The following is a 27092-nucleotide window of genomic DNA, read 5'->3' as shown; positions in this document are numbered from 1 at the left end:
ATCCATTCATCCAACCAATAAATCTAGAGTGCTCGCTCGTCCTTCCATCACACCAGATATGTTTGTGATGATCGATACAAGGAGTGTCTATTCAATCTACAAAGAGGTTTGATCAATCATAAACAAACAACTGATGGTCCATGCAATTCCATGCCCTTCCAAGGTATTGGTAGGTTGATAAGGTTTAATACTAAGCCAGGGATGGTGATGGATGGAGTGAGTTAACTAGGTTGGACGTATGCATCCACCTTTCATACCATTCATGGTATTATCTTCACTAATCATTCCATCAATCAATGATGGATGTTTGGACGAATGAGAAGGGGGGGTGACATCAAAGAAACCAACTCTCCAATGGAGATGAAACGAGGTAAATGAGGACCAATAAGTTATTATGATGAAACCATGCACATGTGATCAGTTTGCCCCACAAGTCCGTACCTCTTGGCCTGATTTAGTAATTTTTTTAGCGTTTTGCAACGCAAAAGACACAACAAACGGGAAGTTTTTTGCAACCTTTCAAGTATTTGGGCTGGTCCTCACACAACAACTTCTCAATCCCCCTTCCATCACACCAACATGGTCAGCAACTCCTCTTCCCCTTCTATCTATCCACTTTGTTCGTGTTGTTGTTGATGATGTTGTGTTGTGACAACATTGCAACCATGAGAAATGATGGATGTCAGGTTGTTTAATTAAGGACCTGCCATCTCGAGCTCCGTGGTCATGGTCGGGGCACAACAACACTCACCTCCATTGCATCCTCTTCCTTAACCAACATTAGTTAATCTCTCCTTATTCTTCCTCATCTACTACTACTTCCATACTACTCATTCTCATTGCTTGTCCCTCATCATTCAATCAATCACTTTATTTATTTATTCACTCATTCAATTGCAATCAATCAATCAAACGATCAGACAATGAGTTGGAACAGGGACCTGTCCAGACAGAGGTCCACCACTCTTGATCCAGAGTCCAGTGTATTCCAATCACAACGATCAGATGTTGTTGACAAGGCAAAGTATGTCAGCCATGACATGTCCCTCCCCCCACATACACTAACAACAACCTGATCACGTACCATCCTTAGGGTTGTAAGATTCTACTCACCACAACTAAAGGTTAGTCTTCAAAGATTGGGACTGGAGAGGTCTGTACCACCTCCTACTACACCACCCTCGCCAACTACACCTGTCTCGCCACCAGTACCAATGGGCTCATTACGTGGTCCTGGTGGACACCGGGCAACAGACCCAGGCGAATCACCACCTGGACCTGTACCCGTAGCATCGGGAGCATGGGTACCAGAGTCACCAAATGATCGACTCAGACGACCAAAGTCCTTCAGCTTCACAATGGGCGAGTCGAATGCACGCATGTCTGAACTGTCGACCATTGTCTCAAAGGTGCCCAAGAACGAGTTCACAATGTTGTTCGAGGTGCTCAAGTCGCCAGACTCAATGTTCTTTGATCACTACAAGAAGAGCCACAGATTCAAGACCCTGCTGGTTCAGCAGCCACATGCTCCAATCAATCAGATGGTGGCCAACACATTGAAGCGACGCGGACACACTGTCACCAACACATTGCCAGACATTGATCTCATCAGTCAGTTGCATCAGAAGGATCCATTCTCAATGATCATCATCAATCAGTGCACATGTCCATCATCGGACAACATACATGTCGATGGCCGATGTGACTTTGGCAGGGCAACCACATCCTTGGGACGCAGCTCGCCCCTCCCAACCATCGTCGAGGAGGCAGCCACTCCAGCCTCATCCTCATCCTCAACACAATCATATCACAACAATTCAAGCGTCATTGACGCTGGCTACAGGACAACGACCACTGCTACCACCACAACCACGCACGACATTGATGGACAGGTAGTGGACTTTATACGCGATCTGAGGATGAATGTTGTTGGATCACATAGTGTCATCATAGTTATATCAAAGAGTGATGAACCTGCTGAATGGTCATTACTTCTGGACGCAGGTGCCAATGATTACATTCATCATCCATTATCATCCATCCTACTGGACGTTCGACTGAACTGTGCTGAGAAGATGGTTGGCGAGCATCATTGCATGAGGAAGGCAGATGAGTTGGCAAACAGCACACGCAAGATAATCAACTGTATCGAGTACAGTGGCGAAGGCATTGAGATTTGGGACGCGTAAGTAATGTGATCACTCGATCAATCAACTCAACTACTCACACTAACTCATTCAATCATATTAGTGATGGATACATCAAGTACTTGAATCATGTAACATCCAAAGCAGTTGGATATGCGAGATGGGAGATACTTGGCAAGAAGTTCTCAAATCTGATCGATAACCAGGACATCATTCCAGCAATGTGGGCCACACTAACTGTTGGAAAGAGTTGGCATGGCTCAATCAGGACCAAGCATCAGTTGGGCAAGGTCATATATTTCGTAAGCTAATCATTCAATCACTCATTGGAACTATTCCAATCACTAACTCACTCACCCACCCAATCATGATCGAAACAATCAAAACAGGAAGCCAATGTATCGCCAGTATTTGATGGATTCCAGAGGATAATTTATTATGTTTGTTCAAAGAGAGATGTTACACAGAGACGTATGGATGAGGAGTCGAGGACTGCTCACCAGGAGAAGACGTTGGAATCATCAAGATGGAGATTGAACAAGACCAGTCATGATATACGCACACCAATGAATAGTATAATTGGTATGACTGAGCTCCTGTGCAAGACTGCCACAAGCGAGGACCAACTCCAATTCCTGGAGATTGTACAGCGCGCCTCAAACTCCTTGCTCAACATCCTCAATGATATATTGGACATATCAAAGGTATGTATCTCAAGTCGATCCATGTATTGATTGACCACGAGCTAACTTATTGATCGTTCAGATTGAGTCTGGAAAGATGGATGTGGAGAATATCGAGTTTGACATTAGGACCACTATTGAGGAGGTGTGCGAGTTGATGGGAGAGCGAGCACAGTCCAAGGCCTTGAACCTCATGTGCTTCATACATCCCAGTACGCCTCACAACTTGATTGGTGACTCTTGCAAGTTGAAACAGATTATCACAAACCTGGTATGTTTGATTAATTTGATTGATCTATCGATGACATCTTGCTGACTATCAATCACTATTCCAATCTATAATGATCAGATTGGTAACGCAGTCAAGTTCACAGACAATGGAGAGATCATTGTAACGTGCCAAGTTGTAAATATTGAGTCGGGCACGACTACGCTTAAGCTTGAGGTCAAGGACACAGGCATTGGTATCAAGAAGGAAGCACTGCCCTTGTTGTTCAAAGCATTCACACAGGCAGAGGGCAGCATTGCCAGACAGTACGCTGGCAGTGGTCTCGGACTGGCCATCTGCAAGGAGTTGGCGCAGTTGGCATTCAAAGGTGAGATTGGTGTCGAGAGTCAATATGGTCTGGGGAGTACATTCTGGACCATACTCAAGTTCAAGTCGGTCCCAAAGGAGTCGCCATCCCCATCACCATCACCATCGTCATCTTTAACATCGTCGGCTGAGGAGCATCCTGTCGGCGGATCAGTGCAGTACACCGTGAGCAGTGAGCGACCACCAGACTTCAAGGGAGCGCGTGTATTGATGGTCGGAAGCAACGCCAACCAAGTCAAGTTCTTAAAGGAGCAAATGAGTGCATGGAACATCGCACTGGACTCATCAGACCCGCCTGGCGCACTTAACAAATGGAATGAGTCAATAACCAATGGTCGACATTACTCGATGGTCATCATTGACTACCCAACTGCTGGCTTCCACGTTCTGGGCGTCTCTCAAACCCTACACACGATGTCCAAAGAAGCTGGCATCAATGTACCATTCCTCCTACTCCTCCCCCTAAAGATGCGATCACCTCAACTCGAGAAGGAAGCCAAGTCAAGCGGTATCAATGAAGTCGTCACCAAGCCAATCCGCATGTGTAACCTCCTCGAGTGCACCATCTCAATGCTGGGAGTAAGTTCATTAGTCCACGTGACCCATCATTCAATCAATCGCTCACACTATCCACTCACTCAATGATAGGTACGAAGGAGGAGTCATAGGATGGTCAGGGTCGAACCGATACAGAGCCCACATGATAAGTTGGAGATTAGGACGTTGGTGGTGGACGACAATCATATGAATCAAATGGTTATTAGGAAGATGTTGGAGTCAATAGGTTGCAAGCCAGATATTGTGTCCAGTGGGCGCGAAGCGTTGGACAGGTTCGACAACAATCATCGTTATGATCTAGTGTTCTTGGACATCTCAATGGCGGGCATGGACGGCATGCAAGTGGCCAAGGCAATAAGACAACGAGAACAAAGCAGCAGTAACTGCAGCAGTGGTCGTGGTCATGGTAATGGACATCAACTACCACAACTGCGAACAACAATCATTGCTACTACAGCTCATGCTAGTAAGGAGGACCAGGCCAGATGTTTGAATAGTGGCATGGATGACTTCTTGGCCAAGCCAATCAAGTTGGAGAAGTTGAGTGAGCTTGTGTCCAAGTGGCGCCAGAACAAGTGGCAGCAACTACTACTTACCAACAACAACCTGTCACCCTCTGATCCTCAAGATCTTGGTGCCGCCTCACCCACAGCTTCATCATCAGGGTATAAATAAACACCTCCAGGTGGTGTCCACCTCTACTATGATTGACTATTGATTGATCAATATTTATTCACAATATGATGGGTGTTAGCATTTACAAATATTTATGACCTCAAGGTAATTTAGTGTACATGTTAAACATTTTACCAAAGGGGTCAGTGCCCTCTTTATTTACTTCAGGACCATGACTTGATGACCTATGGATTGAGGTATAAGTATAAGTATTATATATTATCTAAATAAATAATTATTACTTTGATATTATTACTTACATACTATCGCCAACCACATTAGAAATACAAATATTAATAATAATAAATAATAGAGAGAATAATACTATTATAAACTTATTTCCAGTAGCCATTCTTTGGTGGAAAGATTCCAATTATTTGTTGTTGCAAGGTTGTTGAGCAACTGGCAATTAATTTAGAATTTATAGTATGCCGTCAATCCCGTGATTGGTTGTAGGTGATGATAAATTCCAACCTGAATACTTACATCTTCGCCCGATCCTTGATAATCATCATGTAAACAAGTTCGAGTTGTAGACGATCAACTAACTTTGATGGGACATCCATCCCACCCGCTCACTCGTCCACTCAAGTGATCATCCTTTTTTCAATCCATCAACTAAACATTTGGTTTGTTACACACCTCCTAGGATCTTTCTATACCAAACTATTGATAGCAATAAAGATGGTGCATTGGCCAAAGACACTCACCTGATTGACAATGGGTTTGGCTGCCAATAGGGATCGACTTTCCCTACAGTCTCCAAACACTCAATATCGCCAACCATTATCAATTACACTATTTTTAACTACTTCCACAATCAACAGAGTTGGTCCTTTTTGAGGAGATTGATGGGGTTGGCCTTTTCTTTAAAATCTCGAGAGAGGAGGGCAAGGAGGCCATCAATGGAGAAGATTAGTGAGCTTGTGTCCAAGTGGCGCCCGAACAAATTTGTTTCTGCCATAGCAGATATTACCACTTCTTACGACCAGTAGTCCTCTGATCCCCAAGAACTTGGTTCGGCCTTGTAGAAAGCAACTCCATCATTATCTTCATCATTATGGTGGAAATAAACACTTCCAGGCTACCACCTATTATGTTTATGATTAAGTTTGTCCTCATTTATTGATTGAGTCATGGACAAATATTGATGTGATGTCCATCTATCCTAGTTGTCCCATGGACTTTAAATAGAAATTCAATATTGACCCTCATCTACCTCATAATATATATGTAAATCAGGAAGATTGAATGACCTATTATTATTATTTCATTTTAGTAACAATATTACAGATTAAAAAAGATATTATTATCTTTTGTACTTACAAACCATCGGGTACATCATTCAAAGTTGCAGAAATAAAATTGAATATAATAATAAATAAAAGATAATAAAACTATAAAAAAAATTTTACATTATTCATTCTTTCTTGAAAGGAAGATTCCTAATAATATAATAATAATTATGAAAAATATATATATTTATTTAATAATGATGAATTTTTTTGTTTAAATATGAAGATAGATCATTAAAATTGTAAGATGTTTCCATCTCTCACCCCGACACTTGATTATAATGTAAACAAGGCTGAGTTGTAGAAGATCAATCAAGATTGTATTAATGAACAACCATGTCCCATGCTCACTTTCAACCGATCATGTGATTGTATGTTGACCCCTATCTCATCATTTTTCAATCACCAATAACATCACGATCAATGGATACATTACCAAACTATTATTGGAAGGATATATTCTTGTCATTGTCAGTGCGAGGTCCATCATTACTCGACATTGTGTGTCTTGGTGCCACATGCAAGAAGCTAAACAATGTAATGAAGAGCTTGTTACCAAGCTTGTTGCATCCACCTGTCAACACCCCGCTACCACCCGGTCACCTATTGATCAACAAGCTAGAAGAACTCAATAATGATGGCCAGGAGATCACTGCGCTGACCTTTAGTCGACAGTTCAACACAAGAATCACGTCTGGTTCATTGCCGACGACACTACGCAGCTTGACATTGGGCGAGAGTTTCAACACTTTGATTGAAGACGATGTGTTGCCAACATCGTTAACATCACTCGACTTGGGACTCCACTATAATCAACTGATTGAGCCTGGACTGCTGCCTCAATCAATCACAAAACTCAGATACATGGGCGATCAGGACCTGAGTGGCGTGCTGCCAAGGTCACTCAAAGAGCTGGTGCTGGGCTCGTTCGATCATGAGCTTGTACCAGGCACACTGCCCTCATCCATCACACGACTCACATTGGGCATGGCGTTCAACTGGATGATAGAAGAGGGTGTGCTGCCAGCCTCGCTCACACATCTCACCTTTGGTTATGTCTACGACGTGGAGTTGCTGCCAACAGCACTGCCGCGGTCACTCTTGATCTTGAAGTTTGGCTTTATGTTTGATCAAGATATCCTGCCTGGGACCCTGCCACCAACGCTACAATCACTCACCTTTGGCGGTAACTTTGATCGACCACTTGGTCTCGAGCCTCTGCCTCCCTCGCTCACCTATCTAAAGTTTGGCAACAACTTTGACAATACCTTACCTGCAAGCCTACCTCCCTCGCTCACTCATCTGGTGTTTGGTCGCGACTTTAACCAAGCACTGTTGCCAGCAAGCCTACCTCAATCGCTCACCCATTTAGTGTTTGGTAGCGATTTTAGCCAAAGACTAGTTGGTAGAATGCCTGTCAACATGACAACTCTGGTCTTTGGCACGTCATACACACATGCGATACACACAGGGCTACTCTCGTCATCGCTCACCACACTTGAGATGGGTCTCAACTTGAATCAAGCACTGAAGCCTGGGCAACTACCAAAGACACTCACCAAACTGACATTGGACTCGGCTTACGATGCACAACTCACACGAGGATGTCTTCCCAGCGGCCTCGTCACACTCGTCCTCGGATCATTCTACAACAAACCATTGAAAGATGGTGTGTTGCCAGAGACACTCACATCATTGACCATGGGGTTCCGCTTCCAATCGGCCATCGACTTCCCCAACAGTCTCCAAACACTCAATATCGCCAACTATCATCAATTACACTATTTACAACTACTTCCACCATCGACACAGTTAGTCGACATTGAGGAGATTGACACGGGTGGCGTCGACCTGACACTTCCATTCGAAGCCCAACCTCCTGCACCTCACCGTCTAAGGCTTCTGACTACGCAAGTCAACTCTGACGATCCAATACCTATCGCCAACTTTGATCCAAAGGGTGAGGCGCGGGTACAGGTAGCACTGGTTCAGAATATGGCAGCAATGGTACCCAATGTCGAGAACTACTATTTGACCATCAGGATGAGACATGCCTTTAGTTATTATGAAGAACATTCACTACACTTCCGACACATGGACGAGCATCACTTGCTCTATGTGCTACTCACAAGTGGTGACCAAGGTCAACCAGAATGTATATATGGAATCATTCCTGCTGTACCCAATGAGGAGGAAGAACAACAACATCAATCAAGTGACAGTGCTCGTGGTCAACGATCGTCTGGATTCATGTCATTCTTGTTCTCAATATTTAAAGGCTGGAAATGATGGATATATTTGGATATCTTTGATGTTTGATCACTGGGCACTTCTTGATCACATACATTAAAATTAATGTGTGATTAATGAGTAAGATGTCGACATTGTAGTGATCAGTGTCGTTTATTCAATCAAATGCCCAACACCGACACCCAACCGAAGAACCACCTGTACACGTAGCCCATTATCAACTGGTATCTACAAGTTCCGCGTGATGTATGTATCTTTTTTCTTCGGTAATGAGGCCAATGATCACTTCTTTTACAACAAGTAGGTGTGAGCCCGTCTTTTTGCACTAATATCGATCTGAAATTTCAAGGGTAACGCGTGTGAGCAAAGCCTTGAGACCCGGCAGTGAAAGCCGAAAACCATCAAACACATAAATATCCAACAACCCCCATGATCAAACAAACTTACACACTACCACATACTTACACACACCAATCACATTCGTTTCACAATCTACTCCGACCACTTCATTCATAACATTCATACTAGTATAATCATAATATATAATATAACAAACATATACTAATATAACTACATAATATATAGAAAGAGATGATGAACATAGTTAACATGTTGTTCATGAACAAGGAGAAGCCGCCCTTCTTGGTGCTGCTTGGCGCTCAGCTGTTGTCTGTGGTCGGAGACAGCTTTGGCCAGAGGTGCAGTCGTGTCAGCTTCAAGCACTCGCCCAGACATATGATGATTGGTCTGTGTCTGATGACAGCGATCCAGATGTTTGTAATCTTCAGTATATTGCAGCTGGCACTGCCCGTCTCGATAACAGGCGCCATCTACATTAATAATGTCAAGGTGCCATGCTTCGAGCAGCTGGACGTCCAGGGCAAGATCGAGGACTGCACACTACCTCCAAACAGCAACTGCACGGTAATCCCATGCAAGTCGCAAGGACCATTCTCTATGTTCCACTCCATAGCACTGCATCCCTTCCTACTGTGTAATGGCGCGTTCAATATTAGTATGTAACATATAACGATCTGATTTTTGGTAAAGTCAGCTGACATCAGATAAATCACGTGATCATTATCACGTGATCACTTTCCATACAAATTAATTAACTTGAACTCGTACATACATCCATCAATAGTATATTACAATGGAGAGGTTATGCTTTATAAGGAGCCACTTGGACTGTTGTTCCTGGTCATTGCCGCGCTGTCCTCCACTTTCCTGATCAATCCCTTGAACAAAATATTTGGTCAGCCAATCAATCAACCTATCCCGCCTTTAATGTACGAGCCACCCATCCATCAATCTATCATCACTCGTCCCAACGCTAACACAACATCATCATTATTAGTTATGTGTTTGGTATACTTGGATCAATACTTAGTGTGATAGAGTTTAGTCCAAAGCCATTGGTAACATCAAAGGATGGAACAGCCAACATTCAGAACGCTGATGAACAGTCGCCACAGGGTCTGATCAACGATGTTGAGGAGGATAATGCTGGCAAGACTGGCAAATATGACGAGTCGGTCGACTACTCCTACGACAAGAAGGACGAAGACCACGAGTATCCAATCATCAAGAGTCTGCAGAATGAGACCGACCCACTTCTAAACGACAACGTGGTCATCATCCCACAGCCCGACTCGCCATACGTCAAGAAGGACTGGAAGTACTGGCTAAGCATCGTTGGACGCGTGGCCATGATGAGTTTGCGCATTCTCATCCCCATGATGTTGCTGTGTCTGGCCAATGCGCTGTGGATGGAGACATCGCTCTTCTACAACAATGACTTCCGTGTCAATGCGTTTGGCTACAACTCGCTCGATCAGATCCTGTTGCCATTCTACCTGTTCCCCTTCATGCTGATCGTCGATTTTATCCCACCCCTCAAGAAGGTTATCCTCACCGAGGAGGACGCCAGCGAGTCTCTGCTCACTGCCATCAAGAACACCTGGACCGAGACCAAGCATTGGAAGAACTTGGGTTCCCTATTCCTCTACCGTTTCTTGATTAACTCGCGTGCAATTGTAAGTCATATGACAGATCATATGACTGATAATGTCACGTGACCATACCACTTATTATCCATACTAACTCATCCTCCTCCTTTGACTCTATAGATATACTTCTACCTGGCCATCGAGTATGACCTCACTCTTGTCTACTTGGAGCTCACATTGATCCGTGTCGTCTTGAATTGGATTGGCGCTGTGATCCTCAACTTGCTTGTTCCAAAGTATGTATCATTCATGCTTGATTGTGATTGCGACATCCCAAACTAACATCATCTTCCAATCAATCATTAGGTTCATTAATGCAACTGCCGAAGAGAGAAGAAAGACATTCCTTCCAGTCAACATAATTCTGAAGTGTGCTGGTACTGCTGGTGTGGTGGCCAGTTTGATCATTCTCAACAAGTAATCAATCAATCATTCAATCAATCCACCAATCGACCGATATCTCCAATCCAATCCAATCCGAAACACATGTGCGCACATATACACATTACCAATATGTTGTAGTACTACTAAAATGATTTGCCACCTGATTGGCCCGGCAAACTAACCAAAGAATGGAGACCATCCATGACGACACCATCGGAACTGCATCGCTAGTCATCTTATTATTCGATCGATCATATGATTGAATGATTGATGTGATGGATGGATGGGTAGATGTGATGTACACGCAATGACCAAGATGGGATTGTTTGATTGATAGTGCCATTCCAACTTTGTTTGTGTCATTCATCAACACTCGTTTTTGTTTTGTTTTTTTTATGATTGCAATCACCACATTGTGGTCTCCAAAGACCTTGCAAAACACATTCACATGGAGGATATTCGTTTTTTTGATTAAAATATTTGTATTTTGAAAGTGTGAATGAGAGTTTGTGTTGGTTTCAAGAGAGTGTTGGATGGTCCTCCAACATGCGCATCGTCTGTTTGTCTGTCTATCTCTCGCATCATTCAAAGTTATAAAACACTGTTGTTCTCTCTTTTATTAACTACTTCATTCATTCATTCAATCACATCATCATCATCATCATCATCATCGTTCATTCAATTAAGATAACAAACTTGTACTATACATTGGCCTCAAAAGGTCAACTTGACAATCAATCTATCAATCAATCATACACATACACAACATATACATCATATATATATATATATATCTATTATAAATGACAACAATATATAGAAATGGAGCAGCAGGAGTAACAGGTACAGCGACACCTGGAAAGATATTTGGAGCATCATTGGTGGATTTGATGAGTACACAGAGGAGGACATATCCAGAGCTGCGAATACCTTTGTTCTTGCACAGTGGCTTCAAGTTCATCATTCAGTATGGAATGCAGATTGAGGGCATCTTCCGTATTGCAGGCGCCAAGGAGCGCGTCAAGCTGCTGCAGACGCAGCTGGACCGCGGCGAGCAGATCGAGTTTGTCGAGGGCAAGCTGGACCCGGTCGACTTGGCCGACCTGATCAAGATCTATTTCCGCGAGCTGCCAGACTGTCTGATGCAGGTCGAGAAGTACGACCAGTTCCTGGGAGTGCTCAATAGCTCAGAACGCCAGGAGCAGGTGGACAAGCTGCGTGAGATCACCTCGGACATGCGTCCCGACAACCAGAACCTGCTGCGCGAGCTCGTCTGCTTCCTGGGCAAGGTGGCCATGAACAGCACGTTCAACAAGATGACGGCCGAGAACCTGGCCGTCGTGTTTGGCCCCAATCTGCTGTGGAAGGGCGGCAAGGCCGTCAGCACGAACGACATGATGGAGCTGATGGCCGGCGCCGGCAAGATCAAGCTGCTGATCACCCTGATGCTCGAGGAGCAGACTCACATATATGGCGACGATATCAACGATGCGGTGTCGACAAGCACCGGTGACATGCAGGTGGCCTTCAACTACAAGATCGGCGGTTACAGAAAGACATGCCAGGCCGTCTCAATCATGAACGGCAGCAGCAGCGGCGATGCCAAGCTGGTGTGGACAGTGGACTCTGGTGGCACCGTGAGGATATACAATGCAGACACCTACGCGACTATACGCGAGTTTGACGTGCTGGTGCCCAACTCTGGCGCTCGTATATTCTCAATGATCATCGTCAAGGACCAGGCATGGATATCTTCGTCGTCAGGCATCTCGGTATGGAACAAGGACTCAGTGCGTGACGAGACCGGCGGTCGATTCCCCGGCCTGCATACATCACTGACGGCTGTGTACTCGCACGGCGAGCTGCGCATCTGGGCCGGCTCCGAGCAAAAGATCACCATCATCTCAACGTCAACCAGCGAGGTCGTTCAGACGATCGACCTGCCGGGCCAGTTCATCGTGTCGCTCACCGAGATCTTTGGCGACTCAGACCAGGTGTGGGCCGGCGCCAACAATGGCCTCATCAACATCTTCAACAAGACGACAGGCGAGCTGATCAATCAGCTGAAAACGCCCGCCAGCAGGAACATCTCCTGCCTGCTGTGCCACGCCTACATGGAGGAGAGCATGGTATGGGCTGGCTCCGAAGACAAGACAATCTTTATCATCGATCCACGCACGACGCAGATCGTCAACAGTATCACGCATCCCGAGATGTTGATGATCCACTCGCTCAAATCCATTGCCAACTCAATCTGGAGCTGCTCGCGCGACTCGTCCATCCGCATATGGGACCCGCGCAGCAACGAGTGCAAGGGCGTCCTGGACCAGTACCACACCGACGCCGTCACCGATGGCGTATTCACCTACAACAACAAGAACCAACGATGGGAGTTCTGGAGCGCCAGCTACGACAAGTCGATATGTATCTGGACCGTCAAGTCCGAGTTCCTGTTTCCACCTCCACCCTCTTTGTGATCATCTCGTGAGTGATTGATTGATTGGGTGAGTGAGTGAGTCAGTGAGTGAGTGAGTGAGTGGAAGAAGATTTGAGCTCACCAGTAGTACCATTTGTCACATCTCTCTTCCAGTCCGTCCATATACAATATTAATACTTATAGTATTATAATAAAGTAATGTACAATCTATACCTTCCTTCCTTCCATATTATTGTGGAATATCTTGGCCTCCACACGATCAATCAATCCTCCATAAATTCCAATTCAATCAATCATTAATTCCTGGAGCTAATAAATGATCATGGATGGTAATCCAAGATATAGATGATCGATAACAATCAACATCATGTTGAATAGTTGGATGAGTTAGGGCAAGGGTTAGGGCAAGGGGTAAGGGTTAGACACCATTGAACTTTCAAAATGATGATGTTCACACTTTGATGATCACAAGTTCATTTAATTTCAAATCACTCAATCACACATATACATAACATATACATATTTATACAAATATATACATACAGAGAAAGATAAAGGATGTTTTTAACAAGATCAGAATACGATAGAGATGTCAACACGTTCTCATCAGAGGGACGTTTGTTCCAGGTTGAGTACGCTTTGGAGGCCATCAAGTTGGGTTCAACAGCTATTGGCATACAGTGTGATGAGGGTGTCGTGCTCGCCGTAGAGAAGCGTCTCACATCAACATTGCTCGAGCCATCCTCAATTGAGAAGGTTGTCGAGATTGACGTTCATCTAATCTGTGCCATGTCTGGACTTACCGCCGATTCGAGGACCATCATCGACCACGCCCGTATCGAGACACAGAACCACAGATTCAACTACGACGAGCCAATGGGAGTCGAGTCATGCGTTCAATCAATCTGTGATCTTGCACTTAGATTCGGTGAGAACCGCAAGGAGGGAGAAGAGAAGATGGTAAGATTCATTCATTCATTCAATCAACAATCAATCATTCACTAACTAACGATCAATCAATCAATCAATGTTTAGAGTCGACCATTTGGTGTTGCTCTGTTGATAGCAGGTGTTGATGAGCGTGGACCTTCTCTGTATCACTCAGACCCATCGGGAACATACACACAGTTCAATGCTAAGGCTATTGGTGCCGGTTCCGAGGGCGCCCAGATCACCCTGCAGGAGAAGTATTCAAAGACGTTCACTCTGGCCGAGGCTCAGAAGCTTGCGCTCACCACCCTGAAGCAGGTGATGGAGGAGGCCATCACCACGACCAACGTCGAGCTGGCAGTGATCACCAAGAGCGAAAGGAAGTTTAAGATATACGACACTACCGAGTTGACCACCGTCATTGCCACTCTCTAAAACTGCTGCTGTTTGTTTAATTCAAGGTCAACATGGCACGTTCATTCATTCATTCATTCATCATTCATTCATTCAACATTCGAAATCGTGTCTTGTCTTTGTTGTTGTTCATAGTCCCCTCTCTCATCCTAACCAATCACAATCCAATCCATCATCATAATCAATCACAAAACATCCAACTTCCAACTTCCTACTTCCAACTTCCAACATAACAAACTCGCGAGCTATCTATATACCTTCCAAACACTGAAGTTTAATAAACCAGCTACCCTATCCTATACCTGTGACTCAACTAGTACTATTCCAATTCATTCCAAGTTGATGTCCAAATCTCGACAAGTCCAATCATGAACATTCCAACTCAATCAAACACACACAAACATTCGACACTTCAATGAATGAACAACAAGACAAGCCTTAGATGTTGTTATTGGATTGGTTGTTGGAATGACTTGCCAAGTGTCAAGTCGTGTTGGATTACCATTTTTATAAGATGTATACTCATACACACATACTGGGCAGGGTACCCTGCCCTTGGACCCTCAACGTATCTTTAAATGATGTCAACGAACCTAAAAGGTGCCAATCCAGGGTACTTTCTCAAACAAAACTAATCAAAAAAACAACAAAAAAACAACAATCTTCGAAAAATCAACCACATAGTTGATCGATCAGGCCAACTGGGCACCCTTCCATCGTCATGAATCGCTTGCTTGTGCCCTATGAGTAGTGTAGAGTGGTTGGTATGGTATTCACCACTCTATTAATTAAGATCTCACCTATCTATAAATATACATACACATAATTTAACTCTCTAACTCACTCACTCACCTCAATCAATCACTTTAATAAGTTTCCACACATTATTAATCATACAAATATATATATTATCATTATATTAATACACATAAACAGAGTAAATTAGTTTCCAAACAGACAGAATCCAATATTGATCGTAGGTATTAATTAATGAAATGATGGACCAACAAACCAGACATTATTATTCCATACTCCATCCAGACTTTACTTTAAAGAGGTGAAGAATTGTGTAGTTGTTTGTTTGTTATTACTTTTTTTAAATCCAAAACAGTTAGATCTAAGTGTGTCATTCCAGTCCAGGCAGTCAGTCCAGTCACCATAGAGTGATCATCACAAACACAACTACCACATCAATCATCATCATCACACAAACACAAACACACTCATAGATTGAATTGTTTGCGAAGTCCATCAACACTTATTGTTGTTGGTTAGTTGTCAACACCACAGCACACACACACACACACACACACAGAGACACTTCGGGTCTACACAGTCGTAGAGCAGTTGGCTGGCATGGACTGGACTGGACTAGACTGGACTAGACTGGACTGGTGGTATGGAGTGGAGTATGATCATGTCAAGTAGGGGTTAGGTATTGTTATATGACTTTGAACATTAATTAGTTAGTTAAGAGAGTGAAGTGAAGTGGTTGGTGATGTAGCATCATCAACTCCTCATCCCAACTCTCACACCAATCCTTCAACATCACCTCACATCATGTATACAACATCTCCATCTTAATCTATCTCTATCATCTCTATCTCTCTCTCTACAACTAACTACTTATACATATTTAGTATATATTCACTACACTGCTAAGCTTGTCTATCTGCATCATCTTACTTTAATCCATCTCAATCACTCTAATCATTCATTCATTCAATCATTCAATCAATCAATCAATCAACCTAACATCATATATCAACTTAGCATAAATATACTTACCAACTTAAGTAATTAATTATAACTTAACTTAGATACATATTAGACGAGACGAGAGAGATTAGATGGACCCAGTCGATCAAACGAATGGTGATATAATGACAGGTGATTCGGGAGCAAGCGAGATAAAGAGTGAGGATGCAGAGGTGTTGGAGGAAGAACCAAGAAACTTGCTGATATCGATATTGTCAGAGGTGAAGATTGGAATGGATCTGTCGAGGGTACCCCTGCCAACCTTTATATTGGAGCCGCGATCACTGCTGGAGAAGTTCACCGACTTTATGATACACTGCGACCTGCTACACGGCGTCGCCAAGATGGAAAACCCCGTCGATCGAATAATGCACATCACCAAATGGTACCTGTCGGGCTTCTCCTACAAGCCCAAGGGCGTAAAGAAGCCCTACAACCCTATACTGGGCGAGATCTTCCGCTCGCGATGGTCCTACCATGGCACGACGGCGCACTTGATTGCCGAGCAGATCTCTCACCATCCGCCCGTGTCGGTCGTCTACATATCCAATCGCAAGGATGGCTATGTGATGACGGGCATCATTAACCCGCGATCCAAGTTCACTGGCAACTCGCTGTGTGTACTGGTCGAGGGCAGCATCACCCTACACATGCTGGAGCGCAACGAACAATACACCTTCAACTTCCCCAACATCTATGCCCGAGGCATCCTCTTTGGCACGCTGCTCACCGAGGTGGCCGGCCAGACAACCCTCGTATGCAAGCAGACCAACCTGAAAGTGGACATGGACTTTAAGACAAAGGTGAGTCTGGTGGTGTAGACCAAGCGAGCGAGGACTAACATGGATACCTTTAGCCATTCTTTGGAGGAGAGTATAGCATGCTAAGTGGAAAGATCAAACAGAACTCAAAGGATGTATTATATAGTATTGGTGGCAAGTGGGATAGGAAGGTGGACATCACCAATGCAAAGACAAAGAAGACAGAGGTATTCTGGGAGTGTAATACTACAAAGAAGACACCACGCTTCATTAGACCGATGGCTCAACAGGAGCCAAATGAATCACAACGTCTGTGGACACATGTCGCACAGGGCATCATAAAGAAGGATCAGAAGGAGGCCACCAAAGAGAAGATTAAACTGGAGAATGACCAGCGACAAGCAGACCGCGAGCGAAAGGAGCGCGGAGTCGATTGGGAGCCCAAGTACTTCAAGAAGGAGGGCGACCAATGGATATATAAATACGCAAAGTAAGTAGATGAGTGAGTGAAGTGAGGGAGGGTCCAAGACTTGGAGACTTCCCTCACCTCATGTTCCGGCAAATACCGTTTGACTCACCAACCAACCTTTACCAATCAATAGCATGGCACCTTATGATCCGAATGAACCACCAGAGATAGAGGTGGATGGCATCATACAGTTTGAGAATGTGGAAAAGACTGGAGATGTTGGTGACGCCGCTGCCGTTGAACAGCAATGCTGACAGGCACACGTCACTTCAAAGACTTCGACCACTCGAGTGGACATTATTAATTATTAAAGGTCATCGAATCGCATCGAATCCCAGACATCCATCCAGTCATCAGAGTCAGTCGGTGTTGTCGACTCAACAACAACGACCTATTGGTCGGCAATCCATCGATCCATCCATAACTGAATTGTCAGCAACATCAACACATAATACCCCCGATTACTTTGAATAAGCAAGTGAATTGGTGATCTAGTGATTGTTTGAGTTTTGGTATGAGTGATTGATTGATCTGGATTCGGTTGAGGGCATTGATTGATTCACGCCATTGTAGGTCGACGTGGGTAGGACATTCCTTCATTGTTGGGAATGGGCTTCAAAAACGAATCACTGTGTCTTGGACTTGCAGAAAGAAAAAAATGAGGTGAGAAGTGTGAACCCGTGGGGGTGTGGGCACGCATCATCAGGTGATGTGGGTGCCAATCAGACGTCTCCTGTGAGGCCCAGGCACTGCCTCACATGCTGCAAAGATGTACTGCTTGGTGGACAAGTGAGTAATAGTAGGTCCGCATGAGCCACTCTCACATTGTAATAAATAAAAATGGTATCATCAATCATTCATCGATCATCAGAATCAATCATCATTATATATAATTGTCATTGTCATTGTCATTGTCAAGCATTGCCCAATCACACACACATATACAGATATAATACCACCAATCAATAATTCATTAATTCATTGAATCAATCAATCCTTGTAGATTTATTTATTTATCCGATCACCAAATAAACACATCTAGTAGTGAACAAACATTCAATAGACATCATCATTAGCCTGGCTATCCTAGCCCAACACCACCAACCAATCATCATCACACATTAGTCCAATCAACTTGATTGTCCAGGGCTTCATTTACTTATTTAATTCAAACTATATACATTTTTTATTATTATTATAATTTTCTAGATTGATTAATCAATTATCTATTTTATTATTATATTGATAGAGATCTAAGAGAGGAATTCTCATCTATAACTTACTAATATTTTTAATAATCATCATATACTCTGACTCATTCTTAAATTCAATCAAACAAACTCAACTCAACTCAATCAATCAATTAAATATTATCTGTATATTAATTAACATATTATTTATATCTTGATATATATATATAATGGAAGAAGACTTTATTACTTACTCAAGTGACGGTGATATGAAAAGTAAGTAATACATATTTAATTATTCATGGCTGGTTAAATATTAAAATATTAACATATTTGTTTATATTATGGAATAGTTCCAAATACACCAAGAATAATTACAACATCAATATTTATCGATAATAATATGTCTAGGAAATCTAGAAAGGATACTACCTCATCATCATCTCCAATGAACAATGACGAATTTATGACAGGTGACATGACATCACTCAAACGAGCATTGTCAGTTCAAGATATCTACAGTATTGATGGTGATCAAGACCATAGTGGGGATGATAACCATGACCACGACCATGACCACGACCACGAACATGAACAACACCAACAACACAATGATCAAGACCAAGCCAGACCAAGGAAACGTGCCAAATATCAAATTGTACCAAAGACTTACAAGTGTGTTTGTGGCGCCACGTCTCCTGGAAAGGGTCCAACTTGCAAGTGGCGCAAGGGTACCAATGGCGAGGTGTTGTGTAATAGTTGTGGTCTACAGAGTATGAAGAAGCCTAAATGTCCATACTGCGCCAAGGTATATGTAAAGGAGGAGGCCGAGGCAGACAATGTTGACTGGCTCAGATGCTGGACATGTGATCAATGGGTGATGTCCAAGTGTGACAGTGTGACCGATTCATTCCGGTTCTCACCTGCCAATCCCAAGGCCATCGCCTACTCCTGTCCCAAGTGCAGGAAGAACCAGATCAAACAATCCAAGCTGGCCCAGAAGCAACAAAGAATCGTCCAGCAACAACAACTTCATCACAACCAGAAGAGGCCAGTGCCTCCTCAGCCCCAGGTCCAGGTCCAAGTCCAAGCACCATCCACCGACACTCATATCCAGACTTTGCCAATGTCTCAGTCAATGTTCCATCATCAGCAACCACTCCATCAGCAAGATGTTGTCTACCTTCACCATCGCAAGCAAATCTCCACCGCCTCGTCTCAACAACACAATCAACTTCAACAGCTCCAACAACTACAACGCCAGAGATATCCTAGTGGATTGACCATTTGCCAAGAGCCAGAGCGCGCGGCATCCTCCTCCAACACCAACGCCTATTTCTCCATCTCTCCAAGTCCAACCAAGTTCAAGATTTCTACACCATCGATCGCATCAACATCAACCATCCAACGCTATCCAACTAGCAGGGATGTTAACCACAACAACAACATCAACAACAGTACCAGCACGAGTTGGACTACTAATCGCTTCGTTGGACATTCACCTCCATTCCATCATCAACGTACCAATGACATTGTTCATGTGCCAAGATTGAACATTAGCTCCATCAAGAATCAATCTTCATCATCATCATCGTCGTCTACGGCATCATCTCCAACGTCCACTTCGTCAATGTCATCGCCTCTATCATCCAATCTAAACAACATTGTACATTGTAATGGATATGGTGAGGTTGATGTCAACAGCAATGTAAACCAATGGAAGGAGATTACAGAGTATCGTGCACAACTATTGCGCGTTCAACAACAACAACAACAACAATCGTCCAATAACAACAACAACAACAACAACAATGATGATGATACTACGAGTCTAGAAGAACAACAAACAATCCACACTGACGTTGATATCAACGCCAACACCAACAACATGAATTAGCATTAGCAATAAATAAGATTTGTAGCGGCTACAACATTAAATCAAGTCTAACAAATCGAAAGTTGTTCTTGTCGCGCGGAAGTATGTTTGTTTCTGCATGAGTTGTAGATCGCAGAGTGTGAGAGGTCTCACTCAATGGAGGGTAAGAAGGACGAATTCATTCATTTTTATTTTATGTGTGTTTGTTTGTGTGTCTATGCATGAATGCAGGCAAAACTATTAATTGAAATAAATTCAAAATCAACAACAACGGATTCAATCATACACACACAAAGATAGAGCGAGCCCCCAATCAACTGAAGGCGGGGCATCTCTCCCACTTGATCAATACCACTGAGCTAAAGATACACACACACTCTCTTCTCTCAATCAATCAATCAATCAAACAATCAAACAATCAAACAAACAAAACAATCATCTGCTCTTTACATACTATTTTCCTAACTTCTTTTTGAATCACAAATAATAATATATATTTATATATAATATATAATATTATCTTTGTATAACTAGTTAATATATATAAATATATAAATATTTGCAGTTTAGCGAGCAGAAAGAATATAATTCGAGATACGCGCAAAACGATTCTTTAATTCAGAAGCGGAACAAATACAACAAATACAAAATACAGATATATACTAAAACATGGGTAAATCAAAGAGCAAGTCATCACAGGCACCACAAAAGTCAAAGTACTTTGTAGCCGTGATGGGATCAGGTTCAGTCGGCAAATCAGCATTGACCGTACAGTTCACTCAAGGGATCTTTATCGATAAGGTAATCATTCAATCAATCATTCGAGATATATATCTCATATCTCGATCGATCGATCGATCAATCAATCAATCATTGATCACTCACTCACTGACTATCAATCAATCGATCATATTACTGTACATAGTATGACCCAACTGTAGAGGATACATATACAAAGACATTCGAACTGGATGGCGAGAATGTGTGCATAGAGGTATTGGACACAGCCGGTTCAGAGGTGTTGGTGGCGATGCGTGAACTGTACATGAAGAGCGCAGAGGGATTCGTTCTAGTTTACAGTATCCTGGTCAAGTCTACATTTAACGAATTGAAAGACATCATCGAGCAACTATTTAGAGTGAAGGAGGAGGAAGAGGTACCCATAGTATTGGTTGGAAACAAGGTATGTTTGATTGTTTGTTTGTGATGATCGATCAATGTGACCCTGACTGACACCATGGTTCATTCAATCAATGCGATGATGATGACATGTAGATCGATTTGGACTCACATAGAGAGGTCAGCACGAATGAGGGCAAGGCACTGTCACAGAGTTATCCAAACTGTGACTTCTGGGAGACATCATGTAAAGATAGGATTAATGTAGATAACGTATTTCACAGCATCGTCAGGAAGATACGAGACAAGTACAGGAAGGAAGGCGTGCCTACCAAAGAAAAGAAAGAACGATGTATATTAATGTAATACAACAAGCAGTAACAACTACAACAACAACTACTACGATCGTCGTTGGGGGCTTGCTTGCAACCTCAACCTCAACTTCAACTTCAACTTCAACATCACCTCTCCCTCAACATCAATCACTCCCCTTCTCTCCTCTCCTCCCCTCCCCTCGCTACTCCAACCCAATGATCAATCAAACAAACTACCAACATCAATCCAGTCGATCTATATACATCTCCTTACCTTGGCTTCACACTTGCCTCGCCTAGTCTCGCCTCGTCTCGTCGTCACACTCTTTTTACCTCCTCCCTCTCCCTCTGCTCCCCATTCATCCCTCCACCAATCCTCAATCCCTCCAGCCTCGCTAACTTACAATCAAACAATCAAACAAACAACGAATCAATACACTTACGTAACGTCTGCCGCACCAAACCCATAATTATGATAATACCAATCAATCAAACAATCTAACAAAGGATCAATGCCATCACTATATTTGTGTGTAAGGATACTACTGAATAAACATTGTTCTCTCTTTGCTTTCCACTCTGCTCTGGCTCTCTTCCTCTTCTCTCGCAGTCACATTGACAATCACTCGTTTTCGCGAACTCGGTCTTCGATCTATCAAAGCCCCTGGGCTTGGGGATGTCATTTCATTAATTCTTAACTATTCAATCCAATCATTCTTGATCATACGAGTAGTAATAGTATTAGGTAGTCATGACATCTGCACTGTTACATCGATACTTGTCGAGCAAGTTGAATAGACAACTGGCAACAACTACCACGCGGACATTGTTGCTGATGAGGTCGACTACTCATTCTCCACTCTTGCTCACTTCATCCACTACGCATCAACAATACAGACACATAACAACCAACTCAACATCATCAACAACTAATACAAACTTAAGTGATATTGATGGACGAGGACGACAAGGCCAAAGACAAGTTAGACAACAATCACAACCACTACAAGCTCAACAGACTAGGTTGCCACTCGAGGAGGTGATCGAGACTGTACCGTTGGTCGATGGTGAATCCCCACCTCGTATGACATATTTCACAGACAATGGATCGATTCAAACGTTCAAACAGAGGATGAAGCAGCGTGCCATTGACATCAAGCAGATGCAGATTGATACTCTCAACGAAGAGGAGTATAATCTAAGCATTTCCGATTCATTATATAACAAGCGAGTGAACATGTACGAGCCGACCCCTGCCTCAATCTCCTCGCCCGTCAAGTCCAAGAGCGAGCAGAAAGACATTCAGATCACGCAACTACTCTTTGGTCAAAGCGAGGTCATTGACACATCGCCGCGCAAGGAGCTGGTAAGCATCCAATCATCATTCACTCAATCAAACTGATCACTAACCGACCGATTGATCAACCAACCGAACGAACGAACATCATTATAGAGCGTTGGGTCAATCATTGAGTTCTTGATGGACAATAAGATGTACTTGGGAGTGATTCAATCAGTGTCGAGCAACAATGCAACCGTTAGATATTTGGATCATTATGAGAGGAATGCACCAATAATGGTAGAGGATCATGTTATATCGAAGAGAAGTATACTTGGATCATGGCCAATCGATCAATACACAATCAAGGACCCCAAGTACCTCCTACAACTTGAAGAGTCCTACAGGAATGGTCACATCTATGCCCAACTCCGCTCATTCCCAACGATCACAAACTTGTTTGTAAGATGTCATTTCATCGAATACTTGATCGATTGGTTGGACGAGACATGGCTAACGATCATCATCATCACATACTTTAGAGATCAACGACACGCAAGTTCTCAACACTAGAGGCGACAAAGGTCACCACTTGCCACATCAATCCTGGATTCCGTGATATGTTCACGACTTTTAGAGCGATCAACACCGACCCCAACTTTAGTTACGACATTGTTCGCGGTGGATATCGCGTTGTCGAGCTTCAACTCGAGCCATTCGATGCCTTCCTCGACAGACTAAAGTCATTCATTCAATTAGTCAAGGCCCCTGGCACTGTCACTGGCACTGGCACTGGCATCACTGAATCAACAAAGGAAATTACATTCTTCAATCACTTTATACCAACATCCGACTATCAATACATCAATCTGATCAAGTTGTACTTGATCTACCCTGTGGAGCACAGCTCACCATTCCCTTCAATGATGCGCATGATCTTTGATGCCGTTGGCATGAAGGTATCTCGCGAGAATGCACACACACTGCTGTCCACACTTGGCTTCCAGATGGGCATCCCCTCAAAGAAGCAACGCGCAGTCAATCTGTTCACAGAGGAGTCACGTGCGCAGGCACAGAAGATCATCGCTTGCATTGATGGCGTTAGCGGTGCCAATGTAACTGACCCCCTGGCAACGCTGCGCCAGGACTTTGACCTGCCCGTGATGGCCATCGACCCCGTCGGTGTGCTGGGCGCAGAGGACGCCTTCTCAATCGACCCTAACGAATCAGATGACAAACAGACCGTGCTCTACATCCATACATTGGACATCCCCCGATGGTTTGGAAAGGAGAGCGTGTTGTTCAAGAACGCCATGCTCAATCATAACACAATGTACAATGACACACTTGGTGTGATGCCCATGCTGCCACATGAGCTGACCAACAAGATGGCCATTGGCGTCACCAACAAGTCAGCAGCCTACGCCATCACCCAGCGACTTGTAATCGACAACAAAACATCCGATATCATATCACAGACTATCATACCAACCAGGTTAAAGAAGTATGTCTACCCCCCTTAGGCTTGGACATGGACATGAATGATACTAACCCAACCCAACCCAACCCAATACTCACATAGTATCATTCAAATATCACATGGACAGGGTGAGGTCATACTCAAGAATATGGAGACAATGTCACCAGATGACATGTCAACTGGACATCAGATCATGAAGAAGATGCAGGACTTGGCGAGGGTGCGCGAGATCAACAGAGACCTGAGGCCCTATGGACGTTTCGTTCGCAAAGGAAACAATGCAACCTTTGTCACAGCCGACATCATCAACGCAGTGTTGACATATGGAGGTGAGTCCCAAACTGATCAATCAATCGCGCCAACATAATACTGACTCAATCAAACAGACGAAGGCATCACACAGTATTTCAATTCAAGGAGGAGCACGGTATTCTACAAGAACGACTTCTCAGCATTCTATACATTGAGTCCAATGACGAAGGAGCGATCATTCGTTAGGATGTCAGCACCATTGCGTCACTTTAAGAGCATGTTTGCTCAGGTACAGCTTCATGCCTACTTGTTGAGCGATGGAATACAGCCTGCCTTTAGCACGGCCGATGCCAACAAGATCTGCCACGCTTCCCTCAACATCATGTTCTCGATCTTGCACTTTGAGAAGCTTTTGGTCAACAGTAGGGCATTGCTACGATTCAACGAGTATCTAAACAAGGAGCGATTGTTGGCTGCCGAGCGATCGAGTGGCAGTGGCCTGGGCAAGAGTGGAATGACCAAGAAGCAATACCAGGACGATCTGAAACAGCAGCAGTACGCACCTATCGAGATGTCTGGCGTGATATCAAGCTATCAAGAGCAGAGTGCCAACGTTAACATTCACTTTGCCGAGTGTGACTACACTGCCACCGACATACCATGTCGAAAGTGGCAACGAACCAACAAGGTGATCAAGCTTGGCGACAAGATCCAAGTGTCCGTATCAGGTATCGATTGGGGTACACTCAAGCCAACACTAGAAGTAATAAGTATACTTTAGATTATCATAAAGGTTATAAACTTGGTCATTGTTGTTGGCCCTGGATTCAAAGTTTAATTTATGGGACAACCACTCAACCCCACACACGACTCGTTTGATTCAATCATTCGTCTTTTGATTGATTGATTCATTCATAGACATAAGATATAAATAATGGGAAGAACAGGTGGTAGTCAAGGAGGAGGCGTATCAAAGAAGAAGGAGGCAGCGACAAAGGGTGCAGCAGAGAGGAATAACACGGGAAGTTCGTTGGTGTTGCCTCGAGGATGGGACTACTACGAGCGTTTCAAAGAACCCTTTGTCCTGCCCTTCCAAACACATACAATAGAGATCAAACAGAGTTCAAAGGGTCCAAGAGTAGGCTCAACAGTATGGGATAGTTCAATTGTAAGTCTGTTTGATTGATCGATTGATTGATTGATTGATTGATTGATGGGAGACATGGGCATCACGACTAATCCATCAGGTGAATGATAGGTCATGTCCAAGTACTTTGAGATAGAGATTGGATCAAAGAATTTGAAAGGAAAGAGAGTAATAGAACTTGGAAGTGGTGTTGGACTGCTGGGCATTGCTCTAAGTCTACTTGACGCTGATATTGTATTGACAGGTGAGTGATTGATTGATCGACTGATCGAATGTGCATTGACTGACTCACTCTATATGTAGACCAAAAGAGTATGCATGATATCCTACATTATAATGTCAGACATAACTGTAGTATGACAAAGACTAAAGTGAATGAACTATGGTGGGGCAATGATGTATCAACATTCCATCCACCTTATGATATGATAGTTGGATCAGACTTGATGTATGAAGATGACTGTGTTGACTTGTTGCTCACCAGTTTATTGGACCTTTCATCATTCCATCCAAAGAAGAAAGTGATCGAGGAGGATGATATCCAATACACAGCGCCAACTACAACATCAACAACAACTACTTCAACGACATCCACAACATCAACGGCATCAACGACGACACAGGATGATGATGAGAAAGATGGATCAAACGAGGAATCAGCTACTACTACTACTACGAACGACAAGCTGGAAGAACCAGAGGAGGAGAAAGAGCCACCATACATCAGACCTTCAAAACTACAACCAGCAGATACAGTCATATACCTTGGTTATGAACATCGTCAAATGTCTGCAGAGTCTATCTTTATGAATAAGGTCACAACATACTTTGATGTAGAAGTTGTATGTATCATCATGATCCACTGGAGCTATTCCATTCCAATCAAACTCACTCACACCGTCAATCAATCAATTAGATTACAACCAAACACCTTCATCCAGGCTTTGCCAACACTGATATTAGGATATTGCGAATGGAGAGGAAAGGACAGAAGAAGAGGATTCACAGGAATCCAGTGATCCTGGATTAAATAACTCTTTAACATCTATTTCCTCTGATTGTTGTTGTTG

The 27092-nt window shown here is 43.4% G+C and overlaps 11 protein-coding genes across 11 annotated transcripts; 10 read left to right on the top strand and 1 right to left on the bottom strand.

The window, feature by feature from the left end:
* Nucleotides 1-923: 923 nt before the first annotated feature.
* On the top strand, nucleotides 924-4658 carry SAMD00019534_016340 (hypothetical protein; the record flags this gene model as incomplete). The annotated part of the gene is made up of 7 exons (XM_012902225.1): nucleotides 924-1024; nucleotides 1094-2185; nucleotides 2251-2449; nucleotides 2537-2851; nucleotides 2913-3101; nucleotides 3180-4004; nucleotides 4074-4658. The coding sequence occupies 7 exons, from the start codon at nucleotides 924-926 to the stop codon at nucleotides 4656-4658; spliced, it is 3306 nt and encodes a 1101-aa protein (XP_012757679.1).
* A 1718-nt stretch (nucleotides 4659-6376) lies between these two features.
* SAMD00019534_016330 (hypothetical protein) lies at nucleotides 6377-8242 on the top strand (the record flags this gene model as incomplete). Its single annotated transcript, XM_012902224.1, has 1 exon — nucleotides 6377-8242. The coding sequence occupies one exon, from the start codon at nucleotides 6377-6379 to the stop codon at nucleotides 8240-8242; it is 1866 nt and encodes a 621-aa protein (XP_012757678.1).
* Nucleotides 8243-8788: 546 nt separating this feature from the next.
* Nucleotides 8789-10633, top strand: SAMD00019534_016320 (hypothetical protein; the record flags this gene model as incomplete). The annotated part of the gene is made up of 5 exons (XM_012902223.1): nucleotides 8789-9218; nucleotides 9348-9492; nucleotides 9561-10239; nucleotides 10333-10448; nucleotides 10519-10633. Coding segments are annotated over 5 exons (1485 nt in total), but the record flags the coding sequence as incomplete, so codon positions are not given.
* An 805-nt stretch (nucleotides 10634-11438) lies between these two features.
* SAMD00019534_016310 (hypothetical protein) lies at nucleotides 11439-13070 on the top strand (the record flags this gene model as incomplete). Its single annotated transcript, XM_012902222.1, has 1 exon — nucleotides 11439-13070. A coding segment is annotated over one exon (1632 nt), but the record flags the coding sequence as incomplete, so codon positions are not given.
* Nucleotides 13071-13591: 521 nt separating this feature from the next.
* Nucleotides 13592-14398, top strand: SAMD00019534_016300 (hypothetical protein; the record flags this gene model as incomplete). The annotated part of the gene is made up of 2 exons (XM_012902221.1): nucleotides 13592-13993; nucleotides 14069-14398. The coding sequence occupies 2 exons, from the start codon at nucleotides 13592-13594 to the stop codon at nucleotides 14396-14398; spliced, it is 732 nt and encodes a 243-aa protein (XP_012757675.1).
* A 1970-nt stretch (nucleotides 14399-16368) lies between these two features.
* SAMD00019534_016290 (hypothetical protein) lies at nucleotides 16369-17616 on the top strand (the record flags this gene model as incomplete). The annotated part of the gene is made up of 3 exons (XM_012902220.1): nucleotides 16369-16938; nucleotides 17040-17386; nucleotides 17499-17616. Coding segments are annotated over 3 exons (1035 nt in total), but the record flags the coding sequence as incomplete, so codon positions are not given.
* A 1342-nt stretch (nucleotides 17617-18958) lies between these two features.
* Nucleotides 18959-20452, top strand: SAMD00019534_016280 (hypothetical protein; the record flags this gene model as incomplete). The annotated part of the gene is made up of 1 exon (XM_012902219.1): nucleotides 18959-20452. One exon carries the CDS (start codon nucleotides 18959-18961, stop codon nucleotides 20450-20452), a length of 1494 nt encoding a protein of 497 aa, XP_012757673.1.
* Nucleotides 20453-21100: 648 nt separating this feature from the next.
* Nucleotides 21101-25656, top strand: SAMD00019534_016270 (hypothetical protein; the record flags this gene model as incomplete). Its single annotated transcript, XM_012902218.1, has 8 exons — nucleotides 21101-21232; nucleotides 21357-21614; nucleotides 21707-21823; nucleotides 22883-23230; nucleotides 23318-23605; nucleotides 23686-24647; nucleotides 24726-24952; nucleotides 25010-25656. 8 exons carry the CDS (start codon nucleotides 21101-21103, stop codon nucleotides 25654-25656), a joined length of 2979 nt encoding a protein of 992 aa, XP_012757672.1.
* A 153-nt stretch (nucleotides 25657-25809) lies between these two features.
* Nucleotides 25810-26274, top strand: SAMD00019534_016260 (hypothetical protein; the record flags this gene model as incomplete). The annotated part of the gene is made up of 2 exons (XM_012902217.1): nucleotides 25810-26043; nucleotides 26134-26274. The coding sequence occupies 2 exons, from the start codon at nucleotides 25810-25812 to the stop codon at nucleotides 26272-26274; spliced, it is 375 nt and encodes a 124-aa protein (XP_012757671.1).
* Nucleotides 26275-26440: 166 nt separating this feature from the next.
* Nucleotides 26441-26746, bottom strand: SAMD00019534_016250 (hypothetical protein; the record flags this gene model as incomplete). Its single annotated transcript, XM_012902216.1, has 1 exon — nucleotides 26441-26746. One exon carries the CDS (start codon nucleotides 26744-26746, stop codon nucleotides 26441-26443), a length of 306 nt encoding a protein of 101 aa, XP_012757670.1.
* A 61-nt stretch (nucleotides 26747-26807) lies between these two features.
* On the top strand, nucleotides 26808-27052 carry SAMD00019534_016240 (hypothetical protein; the record flags this gene model as incomplete). The annotated part of the gene is made up of 2 exons (XM_012902215.1): nucleotides 26808-26864; nucleotides 26939-27052. The coding sequence occupies 2 exons, from the start codon at nucleotides 26808-26810 to the stop codon at nucleotides 27050-27052; spliced, it is 171 nt and encodes a 56-aa protein (XP_012757669.1).
* Between the last annotated feature and the right edge of the window lie 40 nt (nucleotides 27053-27092).

This window comes from Acytostelium subglobosum, assembly GCF_000787575.1.
Source record: "Acytostelium subglobosum LB1 DNA, scaffold: scaffold3, whole genome shotgun sequence".
NCBI classification, from domain to species: Eukaryota; Evosea; class Eumycetozoa; order Acytosteliales; family Acytosteliaceae; genus Acytostelium; species Acytostelium subglobosum.
This window is presented reverse-complemented; position numbering and strand designations above follow the sequence as displayed.